General features: G+C 47.3%; 1 protein-coding gene across 2 annotated transcripts in view; it reads right to left on the reverse strand.

The window, feature by feature from the left end:
• The window catches only part of thsd7ba (thrombospondin, type I, domain containing 7Ba), a 1,603,431-nt gene that overhangs the window by 303,842 nt on the left and 1,278,992 nt on the right, over positions 1-20,597 (reverse strand). For both annotated transcript variants that reach the window (XM_072472193.1, XM_072472199.1), the window contains exon 18: positions 1,871-2,012. In XM_072472193.1, the coding sequence (XP_072328294.1) occupies positions 1,871-2,012 (142 nt within the window). The remainder of the gene's footprint in view (positions 1-1,870; positions 2,013-20,597) is intronic.

The raw sequence follows: 20,597 nt of genomic DNA on the forward strand, positions 1-20,597 counted from the left end.
AGGACAATTTAATCTGCTTTCGGCCAAAGGTGTAACCTTTGTTCAGAATTATACCAATCATTTTGGTTAGGGTTTCATTCCCCCATTGTCCACAAATATGCGTTCAGTGCAATTTTCAATTATGCCATGCTCAAACTCTCTCCAAGTTGACTTTATCATTGAATCATCGAATCAAAGAATTTACAGTGCAGAAGGCGGCCATTCAGCCCATCGAGTCTGCACTGGCCCTTGGAAAGAGCACCCCAAAGCCCACACCTCCTCCCTATCCCCATTAACCTTTTTGGACACTATGGGAAATTTAGCATGGCCAATCCACCTAACCTGCACATGTTTGGGCTGTGGGAGGAAACCGGAGCACCCGAAGGAAATCCATGCAGTCATGGGGAGAACGTGCAGACTCAGCACAGACAGTGGCCCAAGTTGGGAATCAAACCCAGGTCCCTGGCGCTGTGAAGCAACAGTGCTAACTACTGTGCTACCGTGCCGCTACTCCATTTAGACATTTAGACAGCGTTTACTTTCTCAAATTAAATCAAAAGAAGAATTCCATTCCATCTGTTGTGCGTTGAACTGAGAAAATCTCATGTGGATTCACTGTTAGCAGCTATTGTTGAACTAACTTTATTTACATTACCTCAACAGAGAGGGCAGCAGAGAGACAGCAATAATGTACCACATAATGCATCTGCCTTTTAAGATTTATTCCATTCAAGGAGCGCTCTACGTTTCTCCAGGTGTTCCCACAACCAAAGTCATTGCCACTCTCTTAAAGTAGTCAGTTTACATAACTGCTACCTGACTGTTATAACCCCAATGGAAGTCTCGGGATCAGGACCATATGGTTTCCCATGATCTCCCCGGAATATGAACTTGCCCTTTAAGGAGGCGGGTATTCCCCTTAACAAGGAGAGCCCCAGCTCACATAAGAACCCGGGCCTGGGTGCAGTCGGGGAAGGAGACCCTTAGGGGAAATGGAAGAATTTGGATTTGTATCGTATTGTAATAAACCTTGTCCGTAAATTTCTACCTATCGTCTTTGCATCCCGCTTGCTGCAGGTTCAACACTGACACTCTGCAACGGACAGTTACAGGTTGTAATCTCAACGGACATTATGATAGCAGGTTTTAACAGCTGACTTGGCCGATAGGCCACTGACATTTAAAATTAAAGTTTGGGTCATAATGAAAATATTTTTACATATACAAAACAAGTGAAAGTTCAGACAAGGTGATTCCCTGCCGCCACCCCCCCCCCCCCCCACACACACACACACACACCCCCACCCCACTCTCCCGAGTGTATTCTCTCTTTTGTTTGAACAAAGCATACCTTTAGCTTTAGGCAAAAAACATTTTATGATTTTACAGGTTCTTTTTCCAAGCATTAAAAGTAAGCACAGCTATCATTTTGACAGAATTGAAAAGGGGAGGTTTGAAGATGAACATGCACCTGCATGAATTGTTTCTGAAAGGTGAGAAAACCTAAGATTGCAAGCAAATGAGACTGACTATAAAATGTGTTGGAATGCAAATTCAGAATGTGCTTCAGACAACTCCCTGTTGGCAAGAACCTTTCATTTAAGACAACTAACCATAACACATAGTTCAGTGTCTAGCATTTCTCTTGCATGTTCTCATTTTGGAAGGGCAGTTATTAAAGTATCCCTTCCTATAACATTACATTGCACACTTAAAAGAGTCAGATCCATAGTCAAAAAATGAAATGGTAGCACAGTGCTAACTTGCTCAATTTGCCAGCTTCCACTTCCATTTGAAAATCGTCAATGAAAATAGAAAACAAAAAAGACGTCTTTTTCAGAAGTCATCTTAAATGGTATCCACCTTCTGACATTTTGGAATAGCCAATTACCTGTTAGGTTGTAGTGATAGTAAAAGCAGTTTTTGTTGAGAGTGCAGGGCTCCACCTCAGAGGCTTCTGGGCAGGTTTTCCCATCTGCTGCTAGACGTAGAGGATATCGAGTGCGAACACGGACGTTCAAAATGTTACATTCCTATTTAAAATTTCCAAATGCAGAAATATGAATAGCAGAAAATGGAATATAAAATCAGAATATTGCAGATGCTGGAAATTGAAAATGTTTGCATTTTATGTTTGTGAAAACTTAATGTATTGCTTTGCACAGATATTAACTAAAATGCTTTAATTCAAGTCTTAACTCTGCATTTGCAAGAATGATATGGTATTTTTAAAATTGTTCATTGTGCTGTGGTTGCTGATACGATCAAAAGCTCAAGTTACTTTCTTCATACGTCAGGAAGTGGTTCTTAGTCACCCCATTATCCAATTGGTTGTTGTGGCACCACACCCAGTCAAATTACTAACGCTCAAACGAAATGGTTTCTACCACCTGCCATGCCTTCTGTTCATTGGACACAAAGTGGTGCTGCTGTACAATACTTTGTCATTAAGGGTGAGCAAAATCGGGGCCCTGCTGTCATTTTTCTTTGAAAAAAAACTACATAACGCTTCTTGGCATTTTGGCTAAGATAAAGCATCAGATCAAGCCAAGATGAGGTGCAATGTCTTTTCTTGTATCTTGGATCCTGTATGTATCTCTTGTGGAGACCATTAATTTGGTTCAATTGGAATTTGAATTGGTTTTTGGAGCAAGCAATGAGATTGATTAAGGGTTTGCCCTGTCCACTCTGCGCATTGGCTTTGTAGCTTTAAGGATGGAATAAAAAATTAAATACAAAAATAAAGGGGTGGCACTATTCTAGTTTCATCCTGGAACGTAAAGGGGGTGCACGGTGGCACAGTGGTTAGCATTGCTGCTTCACAGTGCGAGGGACCCAGGTTCAATTCCAGCCTTGGCCGACTTTCTGTCTGGAGTATGCATGTTCTCCCTGTGTCTGCGTAGGATTCCTCCGGGTGCTCTGGTTTCCTCCCACAGTCCAAAGATATGCAGGTTAGGTGGATTGGCCATGCTAAATTGCCCCTTAATGCCCAAAGATATGAAGGTTAGGTGGGGCTATGGGGTTATACGGAAAGGGTGGAGGAGTGGGCGTAGGTGGGGTACTTTTTCAGAGGGTCAGTGCAGACTCAATGGGCCAAATAGTCTCCTTCTGCACTGTAGAAATTCTATGCTTCTATAAATAAATAATTAAACAGAATCAAAATTAAGAGAATTTATTGATCACATATTTTACTTTCTGCTCCTCTATCTCAATGAGATATAGAAATAAAATTCTGCCCAATAGTTTTGAGCGAGTTCTGCTGAAAAAGAATGAACTCAAAGATACTAATAAATAACCAATTAGTTTTAAATCCTGTCAATTCTGCATTCTAAATGAGGTCAAAGTGAAAGAACGTAATCAGTACTTAATTCAGTTTGAAACTCTCAGCTGAGAGTCTGGATAATTTTGGGTAGGGCTGAAAGGGGAGGGTAATGTTGAATTGTGGTGGCCCGGAGTCTGTCACAATTGGAGGTTTCTGAAGAACACAAACTAATGTCAGGTGTGGAGATTTTCAGAGATGTCTTGTCATCATTGTTGAGGATAATCTGTTGAATAAGGACAGGTTTAGGCGTGAAACATCAGGAAATCAGCACTCTTCAGGGCAGACTAGGAATTGGTGTTTTGAGCCAGTAAACCTACAGAGGAAGGCTCACTAAAAAAAGAACTTGGGCGGGATTCTCCAACCCCCCCCGACGGGTCGGAGAATTGCTGGCGTGAATCCCGCCCCCGCCGTGTCCCAAAGTCTCCGCCACCAGAAATTTGGCGGAAGCGGGAATCGCGCCGCGTGTCGGCGGGCCCACCACCGCAGATTCTCTGGCCCGCGATGGGCCGAAGTCCCGCTGCTGGAATGCCTGTCCCGCCAGCGTGGATTAAACCACCTTTTGAATGGCGGGACAAGCCGGTGCGGGCGGGCTCCGGGGTCCTGGGGGGGTGGCGCAGAGCGATCTGGCCCCGGGGGGTGCCCCCACGGTGGCCTGGCCCGCGATCAGGGCCCACCGATCCACGGGCGGGCCTGTGCCGGGGGGGCACTCTTTTTCTTCCGCCTTCGCCATGGTCTTCACTATGGCGGAGGCGGAAGAGACCCGCATGCGCGGGGATGACGTCAGCAGCTGCTGACGCATGCGCGGACCCGCGTCGCCTGGCGAAGACCTTTCGGCCCTGGCTGGCGTGGCGCCAAAGGCCTTTCCCGCCAGCCAGTGGAGCGGAAACCGCTGCGGCGCGGGCCTAGCCCCTCAAGATAAGAGTTTGGCCCCGAAAGGTGCGGAAACTTTGGGGCGGCCTGACGCCGGAGTGGTTCCCGCCACTCCATCACGCCGGGACACCCGCCCTGCCGGGTAGGGGAGAATCCCGCCCCTTGTGTTGAACATAATTTCTAGATACTTTCTCCACTCCAATACAATACATTATTACTCCTCTTCATTCCTGTCCTCTTGTGACTGCGCCAGGCTCAAATCTTCTTTGCATTAACCCATAGTTATTCCCTCGTCACTTTTTGGGATATTTTGAGGTGCTCATTGAAGCACTCTCCATTTACTTACTGAACCCAACTCCCCATCTCCCTCCCTTGTTGACTTCCCCACCCAGGCATCCCTTTGTCAATCTCCTTCCCATATCATTCATCCCACCTACCACTGCAATGAGAGGGGCGATATTGTTGGAGAGGACAGTGTGAAACAGACTGGTAAGCTCGAGGAAATACTTGTTAGGAAGGAAGATGTGTTGGGCATTTTGAAAAACTTGAGGATAGACAAGTCCCTCGGGCCTGACGGCATATATCCAAGGATTCTATGGGAAGCAAGAGATGAAATTGCAGAGCCGTTGGCAATGAACTTTTCGTCCTCACTGTCAACAGGGGTGGTACCAGGGGATTGGAGAGTGGCGAATGTCGTGCCCCTGTTCAAAAAAGGGACTAGGGATAACCCTGGGAATTACAGGCCAGTTAGTCTTACTTCGGTGGTAGGCAAAGTAATGGAAAGGGTACTGAAGGATAGGATTTCTGAGCATCTGGAAAGACACTGCTTGACTAGGGATAGTCAGCACGGATTTGTGAGGGGTAGGTCTTGCCTTACAAATCTTATTGAATTCTTTGAGGAGGTGACCAAGCATGTGGATGAAGGTAAAGCAGTGGATGCAGTGTACATGGATTTTAGTAAGGCATTTGATAAGGTTCCCCATGGTAGGCTTATGCAGAAAGTAAGGAGGCATGGGATAGTGGGAAATTTGGCCAGTTGGATAACGAACTGGCTAACCGATAGAAGTCAGAGAGTGGTGGTAGATGGCAAATATTCAGCCTGGATCCCAGTTACCAGTGGCGTACCGCAGGGATCAGTTCTGGGTCCTCTGCTGTTTGTGATTTTCATTAATGACTTGGATGAGGGAGTTGAAGGGTGGGTCAGTAAATTTGCAGACGATACGAAGATTGGTGGAGTTGTGGATAGTAAGGAGGGCTGTTGTCGGCTGCAAAGAGACATAGATAGGATGCAGAGCTGGGCTGAGAAGTGGCAGATGGAGTTTAACCCTGAAAAGTGTGAGGTTGTCCATTTTGGAAGGACAAATATGAATGCGGAATACAGGGTTAACGGTAGAGTTCTTGGCAATGTGGAGGAGCAGAGAGATCTTGGGGTCTATGTTCATACATCTTTGAAAGTTGCCACTCAAGTGGATAGAGTTGTGAAGAAGGCCTATGGTGTGCTCGCGTTCATTTACAGAGGGATTGGATTTAAGAGCCGTGAGGTGATGATGCAGCTGTACAAAACTTTGGTAAGGCCACATTTGGAGTACTGTGTACAGTTCTGGTCACCTCATTTTAGGAAGGATGTGGAAGCTTTGGAAAAAGTGCAAAGAAGATTTACCAGGATGTTACCTGGAATGGAGAGTAGGTCTTACGAGGAAAGGTTGAGGGTGCCTTTTCTCATTAGAACGGAGAAGGATGAGGGGCGACTTGATAGAGGTTTATAAGATGATCAGGGGAATAGATAGAGTAGACAGTCAGAGGCTTTTTCCCCGGGTGGAACAAACCATTACAAGGGGACATAAATTTAAGGTGAAAGGTGGAAGATATAGGAGGGATATCAGAGGTAGGTTCTTTACCCAGAGAGTAGTGGGGGCATGGAATGCACTGCCTGTGGAAGTAGTTGAGTCGGAAACATTAGGGACCTTCAAGCAGCTATTGGATAGGTACATGGATTACGGTAAAATGATATAGTGTAGATTTATTTGTTCTTAAGGGCAGCACGGTAGCATTGTGGATAGCACAATTGCTTCACAGCTCCAGGGTCCCAGGTTCGATTCCGGCTTGGGTCACTGTCTGTGCGGAGTCTGCACGTCCTCCCCGTGTCTGCGTGGGTTTCCTCCGGGTGCTCCGGTTTCCTCCCACAGTCCAAAGATGTGCAGGGTAGGTGGATTGGCCATGATAAATTGCTCTAAGTGTCCAGAATTGCCCTTGGTGTTGGGTGGAGGTGTTGAGTTTGGGTAGGGTGCTCTTTCCAAGATCCAGTGCAGACTCAGGGGGCCGAATGGCCTCCTTCTGCACTGTAAATTCAATGGTAATCTATGATTAATCTAGGACAAAGGTTCAGCACAACATCGTGGGCCGAAGGGCCTGTTCTGTGCTGTATTTTCTATGTTCTATGTTCTATGTGCTCTGTTGAACACTACCAGTAAATCAATCAACGATCCTCTACATTGTTCCCTCCAGAATGGCATTCATTTGTGAACAAAACTCTTGTCGTGGGTAATTGCATTGGAACAGTGAGCTTAACTTCGGTAGTAGGGAAGATGCTGGAATCTATCATCAAGGAAGAAATAGAGAGGCATCTGGATGGAAATTGTCCTATTGGACAGACGCAGCATGGGTTCATAAAGGGCAGGTAGACAACGGTGAGCTAATCGATGTGGTATATCTGAATTTCCAGAAAGCATTTGATAAGGTGCCACACAAAAGGTTGCTGCATCAGATAAAGATGCATGGCGTTAAGGGTAAAGTAGTAGCACGGGTAGAGGATTGGTTAATTAATAGAAAGCAAAGAGTGGAGATTAATGGATGTTTCTCTGGTTGGCAATCAGTAGCTAGTGGTGTCCCTCAGGGATCAGTGTTGGGCCCACATTTGTTCACAATTTACATGGATGATTTGGAGTTGGGGGCTAAGTGCAATGTGTCCACGTTTGCAGATGACACTAAGATGAGTGGTAAAGCAAAAAGTGCAGAGGATACTGGAAGTCTGCAGAGGGATTTGGATAGTTTAAGTGAATGGGCTAGGGTCTGGCAGATGGAATACAATGTTGACAAATGTGAGGTTCTCCATTTTGGTAGGAATAACAGCAAAAGGATTATTATCTAAATGATAAAATATTAAAACATGCTGCTGTGCAGAGGGACCTGGGTGTCCTAGTGCATGAGTAAAATTGGTTTACAGGTGCAACAGGTGATTAAGAAGGAGTTTTGTCCTTCATTGCTAGAGGGGTGGAGTTTAAGACGAGGGAGGTTGTGCTGCAACTGTATAAGGTGTTAGTGAGGCCACACCTGGAGTATTGTGTTCAGTTTTGGTCTCCTTACCTGAGAAAGAATGTACTGGCGTTGGAGGGTGTGCAGAGGAGATTCACTCGGTTAATCCCAGAGTTGAGGGGGTTGGATTACGAGGTGAGGTTGAGTAGACTGGGACTGTACTCGTTGGAATTTAGAAGGATGCGGGGGGGGGATCTTATAGAAACATATAAAATTATGAAGGTAATAGGTAGGATAGATGCGGGCAGGTTGTTTCCACTGGCGGGTGAAAGCAGAACTAGGGGGCATTGCCTCAAAATGAGGGGAAGTAGATTTAGGACTGAGCTCAGGAGGAACTTCTTCACCCAAAGTGTTGTGAATCTATGGAATTCCCTGCCCAGTGAAGCAGTTAAGGTTCCTTCATTGAATGTTTTCAAGATAAAGATAGAGAGTTTCTTAAAGAATAAAGGAATAAAGGGTTATGGTGTTCGGGCGGGAAAGTGGAGCTGAGTCCACAAAAGATCAGCCATCTCATTGAATGGAGGAGCAGGCTCGAAGTGCCAGATGGCCGACTCCTGCTCCTAGTTCTTATGTTCTTACGTTCTTCTGAAACCTCACTTACCTGTTCCTTACCAAAGCCAACACTTGGCATTTCCTGACATGTCCAAATTGTCACCTTGATGCTACTACTGTAGAGTCACAACTTGTTTTTCTCCTATACCCCTCTGGTATTTTGTCTCCTTTTAAGCACTTCACCATCTTCCACCCTTCTCAGGTTTCTTTGAAATACTCCTCCCAACCTTCCAACCAAAGAAAATCTTCATCTCAGAGATAGTCTCTCCGTTATTCCTTCTGAACTTTTGCATTAAACAGCTCTTCATTCTTAATAATTTATACCTCCATCTCAGTTCCTTCGAATTCACTTTGAATTCTGCCTAAATCTTACCCTCAATATAAACATTCAGAACCACTTCCTCAGTCTTGTCACCTTCCATGAACTGGATTCATGATGGGTCTATCACAAATCTCTTCCTTGTATCCTGTATCACCCGTATACCCCTATTCTCTTTGAATCCCATTTTCTACTATTCTCTTCAATCGCGTATATCAACATTAACAAACTCTCAAATGCTGCCACAGTTCACGTTTGAGATAAACCTTTAAATTGACACATGTAAGACATCTGCAGACACATAAATCCAAAAGAAAATTCATGACAGAGATAAGACCGCAAATTGATACACACAATAAACTTACAGGTAACGACAGGGCAGAAATATGAAATAATTACTTTGCCTCAATATTTACTGGGAGACAAATGTGGCAGACATAACGTTAGAAGAAGCAATCAAAAATGTATAAAGTCGCTTAAGATAGAATGGAGAGAGATAATTGATAAACAAATTAGACAGAATAAAACCCCTTGTTCAGGTCCATTGCCAAAAGATGTTAAGGAAGCAATAGAACATATGTTAAAAAGTAATTATAAAATAGAATTGTGCCAATGGACTGGTGGAGAGCTATTAGGATTTATGTAATTAACACGGAAAATAGAACAAAACAAGAGAACTCTGTTAAGAGCAGTTAATAAAAATAATAGAATTCTTACACAGTGTTGTTACACAATGACATGTAGAAACTGAAAATATGATAAAGACTAGTCAGCATGCATTGCACAAGGGAAGGTCAGATATGACCAAACTTTTTGAATTAATTGAGAAGTAACGTATAGATATAGGCCGGGAATATCCGGTTGGGAGGGACTGAACGGCGTTCCATTCATGTTTCCATTGGGGGTGTTATTTGTTCCACGATTCAGGACATGCAATGAGCCAGCACTCTGCCGGCACGAATTGAAAGCAATTCCTGATTCAGCAGACAGTGTACCTGCTCGGGTGGGAATTTGCGCTAAAGAGCCTGACAGCTGGAGCTGTTTTGAAGTGCTCCACTCAGCACACATGTATTGTAGCAACAAAGGTGGCTCAGAGAAGAACTGCCCCCCAGATTTCAGAGTCCAAGATGAACAGAGGAGTCCGGGAGTACAGATACTTACATAACAAAGGTAGCAGCATATTAATAAGACCACAAAAAGCAAATACATCATTTCTCGGTTGATAGATTTGAAAAGCAGGAAGATTATCTTCAGTTACTATAGAACAATTATGAGGCCACATTTGGAGTACTGTGAACAGTTGTGTTTGCCATATTATGAAAAGGATGTTGATGCATTAGAGAAGGTGCAAAGATATTAACAAGAATGATGCTAGAGCTAAGATCTCATGCCTCTGTGGAAAGTTTGAACATGCTGGTGCTCTTCTATCTAGAAGACAGAGTTCTTTAAGATTATGAAAGGGTGTGATAGGCTAGACATAGAGAAGATGTTTCCACATTCATGCCATATCAGAATAAGGGACCCTAAATGTACAATGGTCACGGTAAATCCAATAACAAATTCAGGAGAAACTTATTTACCCACAGAGAGTTTAGAACAATGCAGAACTCACGAGCGCATGTAGTACTAATTGAGGTAGGTAGCACAGATAAAGTCAAGGTGAAGCAAGATAAGCTTATGAGGGACAAAAGAATAGAAGGACATGATTATTGGGTTAGATGTAGAATGGTGCGAGCAAGCACTTGTGGAGCATGAACATCATCATGGATTTATTGGATCACCTGGCCTTTTTCTGTGCTGTCAATACTTAGTAATACTCTGTGCAGCTTCTAATTGTTTTCACTAGTCTCTCACCTCCACCTTTGCTATCCATGTGGCGCAAATATATTTATTACCTCCCAACATTTGTTGTACCCCTAGTGTGGCCCACATTGTCCCACCTTCAAGTCCTGGGGTGCTGACTTGAGCAAATCTGGTACAAAACTGGTTCTGCAATTCATCATGATGTCTGGCTGGACCACAAAGCACTGCTGTGCCTCACTATCCTCCGTTAAAGCCATCTGCTATTTCAGTGTCATCCAGAGTTTTTTCCCGTACTATCAATCATTTTATTGAACACCTTTCTCTGTTACCTCCGCCCTCATTTCCAAGAAATGGCGAGAAGATGTTCAGAGAATTCTGTGTCAAGACTGAGACCACCTGGTCAGATGTTTTCCTTCGCTTCCATCGTTCCACCAAATCGAACCTCTACCTCCTCATTCAAACCTTCGATTTCTGGTTTAGCACAGTGGGCTAAACAGCTGGCTTGTAATGCAGAACAAAGTAGCAGCGCGGGTTCAATTCCCGTACCGGCCTCCCCGAACAGGCGCCGGAATGTGGTGACCAGGGACTTTTCACAGTAACTTCATTGAAGCCTACTTGTGACAATAAGTGATTATTATTATTCTGCAAACGACTGCCTCATCTCCAATCTCCCTTCCTCAAAGTGCCTGAAAATGTTAAATCACCCCCAACAATCTATCTGAATCTTTCCAATCAGCTTTCCATTCTGACAGATGTCATCAAAGTTAAAAATGGCATAGAAAAGAGCTAACATTTCGAGTCCAGATGACCCACTGTCAAAGCTAAAAGGCACAGAAAGTGGGAGGTATTTATACTGTGGGGTGAGGGAACGAAAGATGAATCATAGCCACAGAAACCCAGGGAAAAGAGTGCTGATGGCAGACCCCAGAGAGAATAAAAGGTGTGAAAGGCCAAACAGCAGAGAAATTAAAATCAGAGGGTAAGCAGTGACAGGTGTAGGAAGAAAGGGGGAAGCAAAGGGGAGAAAAGATAAAGAGAGGGGGGATAACATAGGGGGGAGAAATATATATCTAAAGAAAGACAAGAAAGATTTTAACAGAGAGTTCAAATGAAATGGAATGAGAACAAGGAGGTCGAGGTGGGGTAGAACTAATCATCTGAAGTTGATGAATCGATGTTGAGACCGGAAGGCTGTAGCGTGCCTAACCAGAAGATGAGATGCTGTTCCTCCAATTTGCATTGAGCTTCACTGGAACATTGCAGCAGGCCAAGGTCAGACAGGTGGGCATGGGAGCAGGGTCTTGTGTTGAAATGGCAAGCAACGGGAAGGTCAGGGTCCTGAATGCGCACAGACCGAAGGTGCTCAGCAAAGCGATCACCTAGTCTACGTTTGGTCTCTCTGATGTAGAGGGGACCACATTGGGAGCAGCGAATGCAATAGACCAAATTGAAAGTGGTGCAAGTGAAACGCTGCTTAACCTGGAATAAGTGTTTTGGGCCTAGGGTATTAAGGATGGAAGAGGTAAAGGGGCAGGTGTTACACCTTCTGCGAATGCATGGGAAGGTGCCATGGGTGATGGGAGAGGTGTTGGATATGGTGGAGGAGTGGACTAAATTATCTCAGAGGGAACGGTCTCTGTGGTATACCGTCAGAGGGAGTGAAGGGAAGATGTGTTTGGTGGTGACATCACGCTGGAGTTGGCAAAAATGGCAGAGGATTATACTTTTCATATGGAGGCTGGTGGGGTGAAATGTGAGAAGGGGGGCTCTATCCTTGTTCTGGGAGGGAGGAGAGAAGTGAGGGTAGTGTCGCGGAGATGGACCGTACGCTGTTGAGAGCCCTGTCAACAACTGTAGGTGGGAAATCACGGTTGAGGAAGAAGGAACACATTTTCGAAGCACCACTTTGAAAAGTGACATCATCGGATCAAATGCGACGGAGGTGAAGGAGCTGAGAGAAAGGGATGGAGTCCTTACAGGGTGTAGGGTGTGAAGAGCTGTCGTCCAGATAGCTGTGGGAGTCAGCGGGCCTGCAATGGATATTAGTAGATAATCTATTGTCGGAAATGGAGACAGCAAGATCAAGGAAGGGAAGGGAGGTGTCTGAGATGGACCAGGTGAAAGTGATGGAGGGGTGGAAACTGGAAGCAAAGTTGATGAATTTTGGCCTTAACCTCCTCAAAATGGCAGATATAAAATTAACCTCTATCATCAACCACACAAAACTACAAGTTCACAAGAGGTCCACCAGTGGAGAGACTCTCGACTGGGACCTCAGCTCTGAACTGTCTTCACATTTTGTGGAGCCGGTTTGTTCAATTCCCTTGCAGGAGGCAGAAGCTGCTGATTTGCCAGACCAGTCAAACCTTCAGGTGAGCAGCAACATGCTTCGAACCAGAGAATGACCAACAACAGAACAATGGGCCCCAACCTCAGGTTCCAACAGTTGCTATCATACAACTGGGGAACAGCACACAACAGAACTGTAATTATCAGCAGAATCTCTCGGCAGCAAGGTGATGCCAGAGCAGAAGAGTGAGTAATGATCATCAACTCACCAGAGCACATCTCAGTGAAGTACAAGGGCACAAGAAAGAGCACAGTGTGACGATGAAAACCAAGCTTCAGATAGAGCTCATGGATGAGGAACATTCAAAAAGAGTGGAGATACTCCTTCAACTCGCAGAAAGTTTATGGTGGATCCCATAGGAAAAGAAAACCCTTGATTATACTATGAAGGAATGGAGTAAACGCTCCCTCAGGAATGAACAGGACAAGCCTATGATGTACAAACAAAGCAGATGGGTTGTTGATAAGGAATAGTTCTTCTCCAAAGAGTGCAAAACGTGTACTGTAAATATGTTGGTTAAAGACTTGGGTTGGGGGGGTGTAGTATAAAGGTGTTCTGCATCACAAGGGTTCATGTGGGATTGGGGAACAGTACCACCCGCAGTATGATGTAAGGAGACACTTGACAATAAGCAGGAGACAGAGTTGCATGGAGAAACTGGAGTCGATGTCAGCATGATGTTACCTCCTAGGCTGGGCTACAGTTTGTATTTATTTATCTAATTATGTACTTCCAATAAACACTTCATGTTCAATCTTTCAAGTCTCTGAACCCCATTGTGAGACCTACTGAACAAACCCTTACAACACCTTTTTTAACTCTCTGTTCTTCGAACTGTGGTGTCTTGTGTATCCACCTTCCTTCGCCTTACCTTTGGATTCCTGTTTCTCTTTAAGAACCGATGTAAAACCCACCTCTTAGATCAATTATTGATTCTATTGTCTTCAAAGGCTTTGCGTCCTTTTTAATCTTAAGCCTCAAAGAAGCACGTTAGGTCATTTGTTTCTGAACTCAAGGTACCATGTAGATACATGTTGATATTATTAGCTTGAACTGCTGTCCTTAAACGTCGCACCGTACCAGCCTCCCCGAACAGGCGCCGGAATGTGGCGACTTGGGGCTTTTCACAGTAACTTCATTTGAAGCCTACTTGTGACAATAAGCAATTTTAATTCACCTTTTATTTTAATTGTTTTCTGCTATAATCCTGTTATTTATCAATCTAAACACCATGAGCTATTGATTATGAGTGCTGAGATTTTGTACCTTCACTGGCACAGAAATCATTTTTTGTTGAGTCCAAATCCTGTAGAATTTAATTTATAAAATAAATTTTAATAACAGATTGTCCAATCATATTTCATTGCGCATCATTTGGAAGATTGTGCAGGAGATAAATGATTGCAGGGACTGGACAAAAGGACGGTTTCTGCTCCGCCTTTAAATTTATTTCAGAAGAATGTGTGTATACAATACAATCACATAACTGTTACTATGGATTTTGTTTTGGGGGGAGGCTGCAATTCAAGACAAAAAATGAAGTATTTCAGCCATTGTAGAAGTGCCTTTATGCGTGCAGTGCAGGACTGCTCCACTGAAGGCATGATCCCAAACCCCAAGAAGACAACAGAAACCATTTTCACTGGGTTACCTACTGGATGCCGTGGAGCCCCTTTGTGATGTACTGTACTCCCACTCTGGGCCCAGGAGGTCCACCAACATCACCATTCTGGTTTGGAAGGCAATGGTTGAGACGGTCAGTCCCAATGCTGCACAGAGGAGGTCAGCCATCCAGTGCCGAAAGAGGATGAATAATTTCATCTGCCACCCAATTAATTCAATCACTTCATCACTCTTAACTCACATTCACCAGCCCATCAGACATTGACTGACATCTCACGTGCTGCCAGATCAAGGGTCATCACTCACTCTCTCACACATACCTTCACATCTCCAGCTGGCCTCATAATCTCTGGAGTTTGCATCCTCATCCCACCCATGGCACCACTCAGCACCCAGACACCATACGCCCTGCCATGCATCCTGTTCACACTCTCCAACTGTCTTTGTGCAGGACAAGCTCGCACACAATTGGAGGGAGAGGTCCCAGATCAGGTGTTGGAATGGCCGAGATCATGTCCCTCACTCCCTATGAGAACAGCCATAGCAATCGCAGGAGGGGACATGGATCATTCCTGCAGTGATGTTGACAGGCCATAGACCGTCCCACTCCATTCACTTACGGTCATCTGGCAGAATATCCTATCTATGAGGCTTTACTCAGAGATTATGTGCATTCCTGTCTGTCATGCGCACATCTGGCTCTCACAGTGCACAATTGCTAAGCTTAGCGCGAAGTGTGAGCACCTTTCCACATTTAAGTTTACATTACGGCCACAAAGTTTTTGTCACAATGCAAGGATACAGAGCTGAGCCACACGTTTTGGGTAGCCTCCCCTCACCTACACCCTCACCGAGGTCATTGAAGATAAATAAAAATGGTCACGTGGTGTGAGCAAAGGAGTCTTGGAGCAACTCCGGAAACACATATGGTAGCTTTTGACATTATTGAGGGTACCAATGGAGTGCAACCCAAAATGTAATGAATCAGATGAGTGCCCTTTAGTGCCAAACAAGCGTAACCATGAGTGGATCATGGCATCTTTGCATTTTGCAGCTGGCAAGGGCCAGGGCTGGCCATGAGGGCAGACTGACTGTGTGATTTTCTGATTGATGCACGATCAATTGCACAAAGACTAAAGTTGGGTACAACTGTGGTTTTATTACAGTCAGATGCGTGGCCCCCTGCTGCAGCTGGCGAAATGGCAGGGCACTGGAGGTCATGCATATTTATACAGGTCTCCCTGGGCGGAGCCAGCTGGCAGGAGCTGCTGTAGTGCAGGTCCTACCTTACATCTCCGATCACAGTGGATCACCACATTCACCCCCTGTTAAAAATGCGTCCGGCGGAGGTGACGTGAAACTATATACAATTAGTGCAATTATGTACAGTGGGAGGGAAAGAAAATCCATGTTGACGGTCCGGAGTCTGTCAAAGGTTCAGCCGGTCCGGTGCTTTGGTGCTTCGTTGGGAGCGGCGTAACGGTGGCGGCGAAGTGGGCGCTGGCATTGGTGGAGGTGGCACCGATGGCGGTAGTGGCGGTGCTGATGCTGGCCAGTCATCGGGGAACTCCGGGAGCGTGCAGAAGTCCTCTTCGTCCTCTTGTGCGGAAAAGGGGAGGGGGGGGGTGGGTGGTCTGGTGGGGTCAGTATTGGCAGCGCGGTGGGAGGTTGGGGGGGGTCGCATTGGTGGGTGGGGGGGGTGTTGAGGTGGAACCTGACGGTGCCAGGTCCCTGAGTGAGGCAGTATCTTGCCGGCTGTCGGCGAACTCAACGTAGGTATATTGAGGGTTGGCATGGAGCAGGTGAACCCTGTCCACCAAGGGGTCCTGGAGCAGCGAGCCACATCGAGAGCAATACCCCAGATGTGGACTTCCTGGGGAAGGTGAAAACACGTTCATGGGGAGTATTACTAGTGGCGGTGCACAAACGTGACCGGATGGAGTGTAGAGCGTCAGGGTGGACCTCTTGCCAGCGAGAGGCTGGGAGGTTCCTGGACCGTAAGGCCAGCTGGACGGCCCTCCAAACCGTCCCATTCTCCCGTTCTACTTGCCCGTTTGCCCGGGGGTTGGAGCTGGTCGTCCTGCTAGAGGCTATACCCTTGCTGAGCAGGAACTGACGCAGCTCATCGCTCATGAATGAGGATCCCCTGTCACTGTGCATGGAGGCGGGGAAACCGAACAGGGCGAAGATGGTGCAGAGGGCCTTGATGAAGGAGGCAGATGTCATATCGGGGCATGGGATGACGAAGGGGAATCTGGAGTACTCGTTGACCACACTGAGAATGTACGTGTTATGGTCGGTGGAGGGGAGGGGCCCTTTGAAATCCACGCTGAGGTGTTCAAAGGGGTGGGAAGCCTTCACCAGGCGCGTACGGTCCGGCCGGTAGAAGTGCGGCTTGCACTCTGCACAGATCTGGCAGTCCCTGGTGACTGTCCTTACTTCATCGACGGAATCGGGCAGATTGCGAGCTTTCACCAGATGGTACAATCGAGTAACCCCTGGGTGACAAAGGCTGTTGTGTAGGGCCTGGAGTTGGTCCACTTGTGCGCTGGCACATGTACCTCGGGAGAGGGCGTCTGGGGGCTTGTTGAGTTTACCGGGGCGATACAAGATCTCGTAATTATAGGTGGAGAGCTCGATTCTCCATCGCAAGATTTTATCATTTTTGATCTTGCCCCGCTGTGTGTTATTGAACATGAAGGCTACCGACCGTTGGTCCGTAAGGAGAGTGAATCTCTTACCGGCCAGGTAATGCTTCCAATGCCGCACAGCTTCAATGATGGCTTGGGCCTCCTTTTCGACAGATGAATGTCGAATTTCAGAGGCATGAAGGGTGCGGGAAAAGCATGCCACGGGTCTGCCTGCCTGGTTTAGAGTGGCGGGCAGGGCGACGTCTGAAGTGTCGCTTTTTACTTGGAAAGGCAGTGACTCGTCCACTGCGCGCATCTCGGCCTTGGCGATGTCTGCTCTGATGCGGGCGAAAGTGTGTTGTGCCTCGGCCGCGAGGGGGAATTGCGTGGACTGGATGAGTGGACGGGCCTTGTCTGCATCGTTTGGGACCCATTGAGCGTAGTAGGAAAAGAACCCCAGGCAGCGTTTGAGGGCCTTGGGGCAGTGGGGGAGGGGGTGGGCCCGAAAAGTCCGTTTTGGACTACGTAGCTGAGAATGGCTAACCGGGTCGTGCTGAACACACACTTCCCTTTGTTGCAGGTCAGGTTGAGATGAGTGGCAATGCGGAGGAATTTATCGAGGTTGGCATCGTCGTCCTGCTGGTCATGACCGCAGATGGTGACATTATCTAAGTACGGAAAGGCAAACCGTACTGGTCGACCATTCGGTCCATCTCTCTTTGGAAGACCGAGACCCCATTTGTGACACCGAAAGGGACTCTAAGGAAGTGGTAGAGGCGACCGTCCGCCTCAAAGGCAGTGTATGGCCGGTCCGTCTTCCCGATGGGGAGCTGGGGGTAGGCAGATTTCAGGTCAATTGTTGAGAAGACCCGGCACTGCGCAATCTGATTGACCATATCAGATATGCGTGGGAGGATGTACACGTCGAGCTGCATGTACCGATTGATGGTCTGGTTGTAGTCCACGACGATCCCGTGTTTCTCCCCAGTTTTAACCACTACCACTTGGGCTCTCCAGGGGCTGTTGCTGGCCTCGATAATACCCTCCTTAAGCAGCCGCTGGACTTCGGACCTGATGAAGGTCTTGTCCTGGGTGCTGTACCGTCTGCCCCTCGTGGCAACGGGCTTGCAATCCGCAGTTAGATTGGCAAAAAGGGAGGGGGGATCGAACTTGAGGGTCGCGAGGCCGCAAACGATAAGGGGGGTAAGGGCTCGCCGAATTTGAGGGTGATGCTCTGGAGGTTGCACTGGACGTCCAGGCCCAACAGGAGTGCAGCGCAGAGATTAGGAAGGACATAGAGGAGGAAGTTACTAAATTCTACGCCCTGGACCGTGACGGTGACTGTACAAAAGCCATGGATCGGGACGGTGTGGGATCCGGAGGCTAGGCAGATCCTTTGATTGGCAGGGTGGACCGCGAGGGAGCAGCGCCTTACCGTATATGGGTGAACAAAACTTTTGGTGCTCCCGGAGTCCAGCAGGCACGAGGTCGCGTGGCCGTTGATTTTAACCGTCGTCGACGCGGTGGCCAGGTTGTGCGGGCAAGATTGGTCCAGCGTCATCGAAGCGAGCTGCGGGTAGCCATCGGATGCTTCGTGTGGCGAGCGTGTGCGGTTCCGATGTCGGGATGTCCGGGGACCCTGCGGGGAACAAGATGGCGGCACCCATGGTGTGTCTGGCATGGGGGAGGGGGCGATAGCGGGCACGATCGCAGCGACTGCTGCAGGCTTTACAAACTGCAGTGCGGGCCGGGCAGTGTTGGCGGGGATGCTTCTGCGGACCGCAGAAGTAGCAGCGGGGACCCCTGGGGTGCGCGGATCAGCGTGCGTGCAGACGTATTGCGAAGGCAGGGCCCCAGCTGAGGAGGTCATCGGCGGGGTCCAGGAGGGGTAGGGAGGGGTAGAAGGATGGGCAGCGCAGCGGGAGAGATACGATTGTACGTTACGGGATGCGACCGTCACGGAGAGCGCCAAGGTTTTCGTCTCCGCCAGTTCGAGCGTGGCCCCTTCCAGCAATCGTTCTCGGATGCGTTCTGACGCAATCCCCGTCACGAAGGCATCGCGCATGAGGAGATTTGCGTGTTCGGCGGCTGTGACGGCCTGACAGTCACAGTCCCAGACGAGTGGAATTAGGGCCCGCCAGAAGTCTTCGATGTACTCACCAGGTAGTTGCGAGCGGGTGGCAAGTACATGCCTGGCGAAGAGCGTGTTCGCCTTCTGCGCGTAGTGTTCTTTGAGGAGTTCCATTGCTTTTGTATAATTTGTGGCGATCAACGGGAACATGCTGGAGCTCAGTCTGGAGTGCAGGACGTTGATCTTCTGAGCCTCCATTGGCGCGGGGTCCGCAGCCTTGATGAAAGCCTCGAAACATGTTAGTCAGTGAGTAAAGTCTTTCCTGGCGTCGGGCGAGTGAGGATCCAGCTGCAGGCGATCGAGCTTAATTCGGATATCCATTCTGTGGAAAATCTGACTGTAATAAATTGATGCACGATCAATTGCACAAAGACTAAAGTTGGGTACAACTGTGGCTTTATTACAGTCAGATGCGTGGCCTCCTGCTGCAGCTGGCGAAATGGCAGGGCACTGGAGGTCATGCATATTTATACAGTTCTCCGTGGGCGGAGCCAGCCGGCAGGAGCTACCGGCGAACCTGTAGTGCAGGTCCTACCTTACATCTCCTATTACAGTGGATCACCACACTGATGTCAAGGTGCTCGGAATCCATGGAAAGGTCAGGATGAACACATACCTGCATCCTTAACTGACAGTGATAGGTGCAATGTGATGACAGGGAAGGGGGAACAATGAGGTGATGTCAAAATGGTGTAACATCCCCAGCTGTCTTATCCCAAGCGTAACCTCTCAGTTACACCACTGAGGTGACACAGAATGTGTTGTCCTGTTTTGGCAGATAGATCTCCTTGAGAAACTTTGTCAGACTGAAGGCAACAGATACGAGTGCACTGAGGATTGTGTAGCTTATTTTTATTCATTTACAGGATGTGGGAATCACTGGTTAGACCAGCATTTATTGCCTGTCCCTAGTTGCCCTTCAGGAGGAGGTGGTGAGTTGCCTTCTTGAACCACTAACCGCTTCAGTCCCTGAGGTGCAGGTACACTCACTGTGCTGTTGGGAGGGAGTTCCAGGATTTTGACCCAGGGACAGTGAAGGACGGTGATATATTTCCAAGTCAGGGTGGTGAGTGACTTGGAGGGGAACCTCGAGATGGTGGGGTTCACAGTTATCTGCTGCTCTTGTACGTCTAGATGGTAGTGGTCGTGGGTTTGAAAGGTGTTGTTTAAGGAACCTTGGTGAGTTACAGCAGTGCATCTTGTCGATGGTACACATGGCTGCCACTGTTCGTTGGAGGTGGAGGGTTTGAATGTTTGTGGAAGGAGGAACAATCAAGTGGGCTGCTTTGTCCTAGATGGTGTCGAGCTCCTCGAGTGTTGTTGGAGCTGGACTTATCCAGGCAAGTGGAGAGTATTCTATTACACTCAGACATGTGCCTTGTACATGTGGACAGGCTTTGGGGGGGTCAGGAGTTGAATTACTCTCCATAGTATTCCTAGCCTTTGACTTGTTCTGGAAGCCACAGTATTAATCTGGCTAGTCCAGTTCAGTTTCTGATCAATGGTAAAATCCAGGATGTTGATTGTGGGGGATTCTGCAATGGTAATACCATTGAATGTCAAGGGGCGGTGGTTAGATCTTCTCTTGTAGGAGATGGTCATTGCCTGGTCTTGTGTGGCACAAATGTAACTTGTCACTTGTCAACCCAAGCCAGGTATGACTCCAAACATTGGAGAGTTTTCCCCCTGATTCCCAGTTTTGCTAA

The sequence above is a fragment of the Scyliorhinus torazame genome, chromosome 2, assembly GCF_047496885.1.
Source record: "Scyliorhinus torazame isolate Kashiwa2021f chromosome 2, sScyTor2.1, whole genome shotgun sequence".
NCBI lineage: Eukaryota > Metazoa > Chordata > Chondrichthyes > Carcharhiniformes > Scyliorhinidae > Scyliorhinus > Scyliorhinus torazame.